Source organism: Syngnathus acus, chromosome 1 (genome assembly GCF_901709675.1).
Source record: "Syngnathus acus chromosome 1, fSynAcu1.2, whole genome shotgun sequence".
NCBI lineage: Eukaryota > Metazoa > Chordata > Actinopteri > Syngnathiformes > Syngnathidae > Syngnathus > Syngnathus acus.
This window is the reverse complement of record NC_051087.1, coordinates 9,026,965-9,037,112: the sequence shown is the minus strand read 5'-3', so window position 1 is coordinate 9,037,112 and position 10,148 is coordinate 9,026,965. Positions and strand designations below refer to the sequence as shown.

At 40.7% G+C, this 10,148-nt stretch overlaps 1 protein-coding gene across 5 annotated transcripts; it reads left to right on the top strand.

Annotated features, from left to right (window-relative positions):
• Positions 1-238: 238 nt before the first annotated feature.
• LOC119126626 (EH domain-containing protein 2-like) lies at positions 239-9,662 on the top strand. Of its 5 annotated transcripts, XM_037257915.1 has the most exons (10): positions 239-360; positions 3,577-4,400; positions 4,515-4,587; positions 4,651-4,965; positions 5,550-5,642; positions 5,787-5,882; positions 6,155-6,271; positions 6,759-6,992; positions 7,106-7,455; positions 8,407-9,662. In XM_037257915.1, the coding sequence occupies exons 1-10, from the start codon at positions 303-305 to the stop codon at positions 8,899-8,901; spliced, it is 2,655 nt and encodes an 884-aa protein (XP_037113810.1). In that variant the 5' UTR covers positions 239-302; the 3' UTR covers positions 8,902-9,662. The 5 variants fall into 5 exon arrangements, with proteins under 5 accessions (XP_037113810.1, XP_037113795.1, XP_037113801.1 ...); XM_037257900.1 differs by having other exon boundaries at positions 4,515-4,965; XM_037257906.1 differs by lacking the exon at positions 4,515-4,587 and having other exon boundaries at positions 3,577-4,503; positions 4,663-4,965.
• Positions 9,663-10,148: the final 486 nt, after the last annotated feature.

The following is a 10,148-nucleotide window of genomic DNA, read 5'->3' as shown; positions in this document are numbered from 1 at the left end:
TCAAGAAATGATCCTCCTTTTTTAATTTTAGAATTACACGTGACTACTTTGAAATCATCAACATTTCATAGTATACTACAGTATAGTATCGTGTATATACTACACTATAATCATAATTCTCCTTTTTTTTTTTAGTGCTGAAATCCAAAGTAGGCATAGAAGCTTTGAAGAGCTGGTGAAATGGCCAATCAGGGCAACAAAACAGTTGCTGTGCCCTACCTCCACTGGGCACATGCCCCCGAACTCTGCTTGAGGGGTATAAATATCCTGGGAAGAGAAGGGGAAGGCCCCTGGCAGCCAAAATGAAGTCTCTGGTCCATGTGTGCTGCGTTGTGGCTCTGCTGGTTCTGTCTACTGCAGGTATGGCTGAGTGGCTTTGGCATTTGTACTGCAACATGTCAGTGCAGTGGTGCTTTTGTGTTTGTGAAGTGCAGCCTTCATGAGGATTTGGTGAGGGAGTGCTTCTACACTGTAGTGGAATGACTACAACATAGTTGTGTGCTTTTAACATGGACACAAAATTATTGCTCAGGGAGCAGAAAGTGACCTGGCAAACTGGACCTTTTGAATTATTTTCTCCCCTGGTCAAAATATAATATAAAAAAATGTATAACTAGGAATTCAGGTAATGAAAAATACCAATCCTGCAGAAAACGTTTGTAGACGTGATGAGGTGCAGTTTGGGGCTTTGAGGGTGTAAACTGGAAATGTCAGTCTGAAGTGGGACACCAGCTGATGGAAAATGTTCTGCCTGCTGCTCATTCTCATTGCCCTGGAGAGACAGCGCTGTCAGATTGACTTGTGTTCACTGCATACACCCACCAACACACACTCACTAAAAACACCAATTAAAATGAAATAAGTTATTTTGCCAGTGAATCAGTTTTCTTTTGTTTTTCATTTATACTTTACAGATCTCACAATGCAATAATGACTTTAATTCTAAGTACTATGATGAATCTGAACTAGCTATTAAGAGGTTTGTGTATTATTAGTTGATGTTTTAAACGTCATCAGGATACCCTTAGTGTGTCCTTGAATACGTTCATTTGGTAGCCTGCAAACAGATGTAGTCACATGTCAGGCATTTGTCAAGCTGAATCGTCACCAGATACTTGGCTCACTGATCTCTTTGTGGCTTTCCACAATCCATAGCTGTTGTTATTAAAGAATACACACACACTGATACATTAATTGGAGCGTATTTATCAATCCAATGTTATTTCAATATTTTGAAGTTCCAGTATCGCAGTGCCTAAAAGAGAACCGCTAAATTATGTACAAGACACCAATACATTGAGACTGCATAGATTTGCTTGCAGTAATATGCTAATCAAGTCCCAAGCAAGAATATACAAAAGTGTATCATTAAAAGAAAAGTCAACCCCAAATTATCTTTGCAATAATATGTTCTGCGCAGCCCAACCAGTTGAAACACAGTGTTCTGATTAATGTTTCCAAATCCACCTGTTTTTATCCATCTCTGGGGTGGCCATTTTGCCACTTGCTGTCGACTAAAAATGACATCACAGTTTTCAGGTCTCAGGTCTCAACCAATCACGGCTCAACAGCTTTTCAAAGCTGATCTGTGATTGGTTGTGCCTGAGACCTGGCAACTGTGATGTCATCTTCAGTCGACAGCAAGTGGCAAAATGGCCGCTCCCTGAGATTTATAAAAAAAAAACCAGGTGAATTTTGCTTCTCAACTATGAGAACATGAATTGGAATAAAATGGAAATCAGCAAGATGTAATGTTTCAGTCTAATCTATCCACTAAATTATTCTTCACTTGGAAACCGCCAAATATATTTCCAAATATTTCATTCAATGGGAGTGGCAACCGTTTTGTAAGCCCCATGCATGAATTTCGGTTTATTAAAACGTGACTCATCCACGCCCATATTAAGACACCACACCTACTGATGCATATATTGCTGGAGGTTTTTGCAAGAAGGAGTCTTGCACAACCAGTGAAGCAGTTGCCAAGCGGAAAGACGTATTGCACCCCCTAAAAATAAAATAGAAGCACAAATATCCCTCCTATGACTCATTGTGGGCCTATTTCTGCATCCGAAAGGTGACATTCAGCACATCTCACCACACTGCACAATCTACCCGGACTTCCAGGTACCATCACCGTGGAGCAGGAGATGACAAAACAGCCCTTTAAGAGAAACTCACTTGCTGGCACTATGATGGCATAATGAACCTGTGACATTTGACGCATTAACTTGAATGATGACAATCTTGACAGCAAGTGATAAGCTAGCAAAGCACATCAGCTGCAATAAATAGCTTAATATGTGATTCAGTACCTTGAAATAGAGGGAGAGAATGGGGGAGTATTGCAAGAGTGAGGATACTGCTTGCATCATTGTACAGATGAACCCAATCACATGAACCAAACCCATGTACGCAATCGTACATTAAGGTACATTGTGTTTTTTGAATGAAGGTTTTAAGACTATTAGGGCTTCACCATGAACAAAGCAAGACAAATGAGTCATCTGAGGCAATTTGCACAAAACAACATCAAAATAGATCACAATTAGTTTAACGTTCAAGCAAATTCCTGCAAACAAACCTAAGATCGGTTTCACTACAATCCGAACAAAATTATCTTGTCAATTTACTGTTGTGTGATGTAATAATCTTAAAGGAAACACATTTTCAATGCATTTTTCTCCATAATTTCAGTTACGTGCTTTTGCCAAAAAACACCAAAGATCAAAAACTATAGCACACCCCTTTTCTTGTCTTGTTGAAATCAGTCCATTCGGGAGGTCGGACCCAAATCTCATCCAAGTGGCCAATGGCGAGTCTGGCTCCCATTACCATAACGACTGGGGGCAGAGTCAAAAACTTTGCTTCCAAAGAGGCAACTTGTCATCTTGTATAACAGCAAGCTGGATCTCATTGTACTGGATCTCATTCCAGCAGCTGTTTTTGGTTCTTCTTGCGCTTCGTTCTACGTGCTGCCTCTCATCATCTCACCAGTGTGAGTATGCTACAGTGAGATGTTTGTTTCTGTTGTGGAAAACCCCATCTGGGAAAAAAAGTAAGCAACCGTAAAGACAATAAAAGCAGTTCATACTCTACACTGGATTGCATACTTACATCACTTGAAAGTGGCTTTGGATCTTCACCAAGCCAAATTGATCATATCTCAAGAGAGAGAAACTTCCAGACTGACAAACGTGCATAAAAGCAGCGTCAGCTGCTTACGCTTGTCGTCTTTTTTCACTGACCCCACCGTGTAATGTGAACTGTACTGTCTATACATATACTATATTAGCTGCCATCAGAATGTGCTCAACCGTCTGTTCACACGAGTCGGCAGTTAAAATTAAATTGAGGTTGTAATCTTTTCGTGTTTATGCACTGTGAATGTGGAGAGCGATGTTAACCAAAACTTTAATGTTGGATGTTTTAATCCATCCCATATTGGACCTTATTAGATTGTGCAAGAGTACCTAATATTGTGGGTGCGGTGTATGTGTATATGTTAGTATAACTCATCTTTCCTCAAGCTAACATGGTCTCCATTCTTCTTTATTTCTGTGGTTTGCCATTTAGGGTCATCCATCCCCGATGAAGAGCCATTGGTGTCTCTACGGCTCCAGGAGCCTGAGACAAATCTCTTCTCCTGCGGATGTGGCACGGCAGAGGAGCATCCCAGCCAGACTTTGTCCAACGACACCCCGGCTCCAGAGAGGCCAATGTGTCAACCTTGTACTCCAACACCAGCTGCGTCCGAAGAAGATTCAGCCTCAGAGCGTGAAGAAGAACCAGCTGGGATGGCGCAAACTGAGGCTTCCACCGATGAGGAAATTAGCAATGCAGAAGAACAAGAGGAAGCTGTTCTCCAAAACGTAGCCGTGGAGGAGAACCAAGAGGAGCTGGCATCTGATGAACACGAGACATCCATTGTGGAGGAAAGGAATGAGAATGAAGCTGTTGGTGTAGATGTAGCTTCTGCAGGAGACATTATGGAAGAAGACAAAAGTGAAGATGCAGAGAATGACTTGCCACAAGATGATGAAGTTATCCCTCACGGGGAGGATTCTGAAGTGGAGGAACTGTTTCAAGAAAGAGATGAGGAGACACAAGAGGGAGAAGTAGTTGAGGAGGAAATTGTGCTAAAGAATGTCGTGGAAGAAGAAGCCTTTGATGGTGCTGAATCAGAGCCAGAAGACATTCTTGAAATGAATGCTGAACCTGCAGAGCCAAAAGTGACATCTGAACTTGAAGCACATTATGACAGCGAAACCGATGTTACATCTGAACCTCAAACAGATTATGACAGTGAACTAGAAGTCTTGTCGGAACCCGAAGAAGAACATGGTGCTGACCCAGAAGTGATATCAGTACCTGAAGCAGAATATGAAGCTGAACCAGAAGTGATATCAGAGCCTGAAACAGAACACGAAGCGGAACCAGAGGAGATATTAAAACCTGAATCAGAATATGAAGTTGAACCTAAAGTGAAATCAGAACCTGAAGCTGAGCCAGAAGTGATATCAGAGCCCGAAACAGAACCCCAGCCTGCACCAGAGGAGATATTAAATCCTGAATCAGAACATGAAGTTGAACCAGAATTGATATTAGCACCTGAAGCAGAACATGATGAAGCTGAAGCAGAAATAATACCAGAGCCTGAATCACAATTTGAAGCTGAACTGGAAGTATTATCAGAACCCAAAGCAGTGTATGAATCTAAACCAGAAGTATTGGCTGACCCTGAGGAAGAAAAACTAGACACGACCAATTATGAAATTGGAGTAGATGCACCAGAAGTTACACTTGTTTCTGAGCCAGAAACAATTTCAAAGCCTGAAGCAGAGTCAGACGTCATTCCTAAAGTGGTTGAAGAAGTCACACCAGAGTCTGTTGAGGAAGCAACAGTGGAAGATCTTGAAATATCTGAAGAGACCCATGAGGTCAAGGAGTCTTCACAGGCCACAGGTAATCAATGTTTAGTGTAGCTCCAGCCACACACAATAAGTTGTACAATTACACACACAAAATTAGATGCCTAATTTTTATTTATTTATATTCAAGCACAATATTCAGCACAGTCCAAATCCTACTTTACAATTCTGATTTTTAGGGGATTTTGTAACTGCCATTCGTGCAATGAACCTTTCAATATGAAGGGTCATGACATTTAAAAGATCATTCTCAGCTTCCAGTCTTTCTTTCCCAGGCACTTCAATCCCACAGAATATGACACTGTGTGTGGCTAAAGAGGAATTAGCGACAACCTCTGGTACAGAAATAAACAGACCAAAATAGCAAAGGAAGCGAACAGACTGATAGACGTGTTACACTGTGATATAATCGTCAATCCTGTGCTGTTGAGCACAGGTGGTCCACACACTTGGAAACATTAGACATGGGGATTTTGTTTAGGAAAAAAAAAGGTTGAAAGCATCCAAAACATGAATACCCACATAAATGAACAAGTCTTCATAATATCAGTTATGCAGTGACACGTGGAGGTTTAGTAGCGTCGACCATTCCGACTGATCGTCCACTTTGCCAATCAGGGAAGGTAAATGAAGGTCCAGCAGTGAGGGACCGCGCCCATATTGAGGACACGCTACGACTGGCTTCTGCTGAACCTTCAGCCCAGATGTCAGGTAAGAACCGAATCAAACAGTCAATCTAAAATTCAGTAAAGAGAAGTAACAAACACCAAGTATCCACTGCAGCACATGACCCGAAAGGTCTCCTTTCCACCTTTGACCTGTCATGTTCTCAATCTCAATGATGTTTTTCTCCAGCTGCAATGAAGAAGCTACTGAACATCCACCACACAGCCATCAAACCAATGGAGCAAGCCTTCAAGTACAATGAACTCAGGCAGCATGAAGTCACAGGTTAAATCACACTGACCATGTTGACAAATATAAATAAAGTTGTATTGTATTGGATATAATTGCTGCGTATTTCAAAGAGGTTCTAGTAATGATCAGAGCCAAGATCTCTAGATCCACATCTTAATTTTAAACGACCTAAGATTATGGCCACAAGATGGCACAAGAAATCAGGTCAGAGAAGTCCTGAAAACTCCGGAGCGTCGTGATTTTTATTTTTAGAAACAAATTTTGGGTTAGTATCTGGTTTTGTTCTCCTTTCATCCACATTGTAGATGGGGAAATTACTTCTAAGCCTATGGTTTTGTTCCTTGGACCCTGGAGTGTGGGCAAGTCCTCCATGATCAACTACCTGCTGGGTCTTAAAGACACCCCACAAGAACTCTACACAGGTAAATGATTTTGCTTCAATGTGTTTTCCAGAATGAATGACGAGTCATAGATGCAGAGTTTATTCACAATACATAATGAACTTTAAAAATATATGCAACTCATTCCAATTTAAACGTGCAACAATGAGGAGGTAAGAACTACTTCAACTAGTCTTAACATCCATATTTTTGGTCCTCATTGTTTGCTTCCCACAGCATTACATTAAATACATATTGTCAGTCGCATAGCATAATTGCCATATTTAAATATTTTTGGAAAACAGGAAGAATAAATATTTAGAACACAATTTGTATTTTTATTGGATATTTTCCTTCCCCTTGCTCGTCCGTCTCGTTGCTGTTTTTGTTACAATACCAAGCAAAAATACCTTTTTTTTTTATGTTCTACTATGATTTAGACAATTATGCGATTTATTACTTGGAACACTACAGTTGGTATATTTAAAGCTCAGTGATACTGTCAATGTTCTACTCACCTTTCGACCAGGTGCTGAACCCACGACCTCTGAGTATACCGTAATAATGCACGGCGACAAGTATCGAACCGTAGAGGGCATCGTTATGGCAGCCGACAGCTCACGCTCCTTCTCGCCCTTGGAGAAGTTTGGCCAGGGCTTCCTGGAAAGGCTGGTGGGCTTTGAGATGCCTCACAAGCTGCTGGAGAGGGTCACAATCGTTGATACTCCTGGCATCATTGAGAACCGCAAGCAGCAGGAGAGAGGTAAAACATTTTTGTGATTCTCAACTGGTTTGGACTGATGGTTGTTTTGCAACTACTTGTTGTGAAATGCAACTGAGAACTGAGACTAAGTTGTTTGTCCTGACCCCCATCAGGGTACCCTTACAACGAGGTGTGCCAGTGGTTTATTGACCGAGCTGACCTCATCTTCCTGGTTTTTGACCCCACCAAACTTGATGTGGGAGGGGAGCTAGAAATGCTCTTCAGGCAGATGAAGGGCCGGGAGTCCCAAATCCGCATCATCCTCAACAAGGCTGACAGTCTCACCACCCAGGATCTGATGAGGGTCTACGGAGCCCTGTTTTGGAGCATGGCACCCCTCATCAATGCCACAGAACCTCCTCGGGTGTACGTGAGCTCTTTCTGGACTCAGGATTACGCAGTAGATACCAGCCGAGAGCTCTTTATGAAAGAGGAGACCTCTCTGTTGGAAGACTTGAACCAGGTAGGTCTTTTTTTTTTTACACAGTTTTATTAGGAAACCTGCGAGAAAGTCCAACAATAGTAGGCACTGCACTTTAGAAGACACGTTGTGGCAGTCACCGACAGTCTGTTGTTACTTAAACCTCAAACCAGGATTGATCATTTCAGGGCTTCTTTCACCCTTCTAAGAAGTAATCTGGGATTGATTCCACCTTTCTCGTGACCCTGAACACAATAATAGTCGAGAAAATAAGCATATAGTACATCCATGCATACCTTCATTATGGCACAACCCTAATGGCAACTCGTCAATAAGACTGCCATGGAAACAGGAGTTCAGAACACTAAAAGAAAGCGCTCCCATTAAAAATAGTATTGCAAAACAAAACAATGAATTGATTAATTGATCATATACCAACCACAACTTGCACAATACTCACACAAGAGCTATCAAATATTTTGCCTTTACAAATATAAGTAATATTAATGTAAAGTAATGTTATATACCACTCACAGTAATATTTCACATCATTGCAAAGTACGACCTCAAATATAATCATAATAATAATCATAATAATCATCATCATCATAATCATCATAATCATAATAATAATGACATGTTGAATTAAAGTCTCAATTTTTTCAGGCAATACATAGTCAATGAACATTCCCATACAATCAAGCAGTTTCTTAATGATCAATCGATAAACTAATTGGTAAATAGATTATACAGAAACATATGTTTTCACTTGTCACCTTTTTTGAGTCATGTGGAAATCATACATGCGAAGGGTAGAAGTCAAGTTAGTTCAATCCTAACATTTTGTGTGGCTCTCCATGCACCAAAAACTGGACTATAGAGTAAAAAACAATTGAAAAAAAAAAATCATACAATAGAAAGCGTCATTGTTAAGAGTCATTTCCCAGCTTATGTGAAAATGGACTCCCTCTTCCTTTGTCGCTCTTCTTACAGGTGATAGAGAACCAGATTGAAAATAAGATTGCATTCATCCGGCAGCATGGCATCCGAGTGCGCATTCACGCCCTCCTTGTTGACCGCTACCTCCAGACCTACCACGAAAAGCTAGGCTGGTTTAACGATCCCCATGAGGTGTTTCACGACATTGTCACTGACCCGGACAAGTACTACATCTTCAAGTCCATTCTGGCCAAGACTAACGTCAGCAAGTTTGACCTACCCAGCAAGGAGGCCTATCAGGATTTCTTTGGCGTGAATCCGGTGTCCAACTTCCAGCAGCTGTGCTACCACTGCAGCTGGACGGGAGGTTGCATGCTGGACCGTTTAGAGAAGGCCATTTCCTACGAGCTCCCAGCTCTGCTCATGAGCGTCGGCAAGGAGACGCCCGCTCCGGCAAAACCTGCCCCGGCACCTGGCACCCTACCTTCCGGCAGCTGCGATGGCCCCGAGTGTGAGGAGAAACCCAAAAATCGTTGGAGGAAGCAGTGAGATGGATATGAATGTTGCAAACGCAGGAATCACAGCGGCAGATGGTGGTAGCCTACAGGCTTTTCTGCAAGAATCCTCACTGCTGTGATTCTTAAAACTGAACATGGGGAGCAAAACAGAATGTTCACCTGGGTCATAGAACCCCATACATTTTAGACTCTATTTATTCTGAATGAATTAACAAGTGAGAGATAGTCTTAGAACAATGTGACATCATGCTGATAAAGTAGAACTAGAAAGGTTATAGCTGACCATTATTGGTGAAAACTTCCACAACTTCGTCTTCTAACAACGGAAATATTCATTTCTAAACATTCAATTGTTAAATTTAAAATAAATAAATCAAAAGATTATTCTTATTGTTCTTATTTTCTTTTTGCACATTATTTATTCTCATCCTCAGAGAAGGCCATTGCCGATAAGATGCTTAAAAACTGCTACTGTTATCTTTTTTGTGCCTCTTACAAAGATTGACGACTAAGTCAAATCTGCTGTTCTGTTTTAATCCACCTTGGCTCCGTTGTCATGTCTTGGAGGATTTGTGGTGCATGTTTTGATAACCAGACAAGTGCTCATCAAAATAAAAATGGTTTATGTATTCTATTTTGCATGCACAGAGAACATTTTCCTATAGAGACCTTTTTTCAGTTTTGTAAATTTAATCCACATTTTCTATGCTGCTTGCTTCGGGTTCATCAGTTCAGGTCTGTCATAATTTTTCTTTTCTGTGATTTCCTTTGAGTAAAATTCATCAAATCTTCTGCACTGTTTCTTCTCTGAGCCTACAAAGACACCATTGAAAACACCAACATTGAAAATATATATTTTTATTAATACTGTATATGCAAAACCTCATAATGGTGCATTATTGATGGGTTTGAATGAGAGTAAGTAGATACCAAAACACATTCTGCTAAAAGCAAAAACTAGTATGTCTTGCAGATCATCCACTAGACTAGAAGATGCCTTTAATCAATTTGTTAAACTTTAATCTAAGAGTCATACAGAGTGTAAAGTTCACTTAAGATACAGGAAAACCTTCAATGATTACCACTGGACACTCTGTCTGCATATTTCAAGGAAACCTTTAATAATTCTCAATTGTGCTTTCCGGTTTCCGTCCACAGTTTAATTTTTTTTTACTTTTTTGTTCACCCATTGCTCTCATAAAATAGTGAATAAAAACAATCAAATAATAGCAAAACTATAAAACATTGGTCAACCTGGAAATCCCAGGATGATCTGAC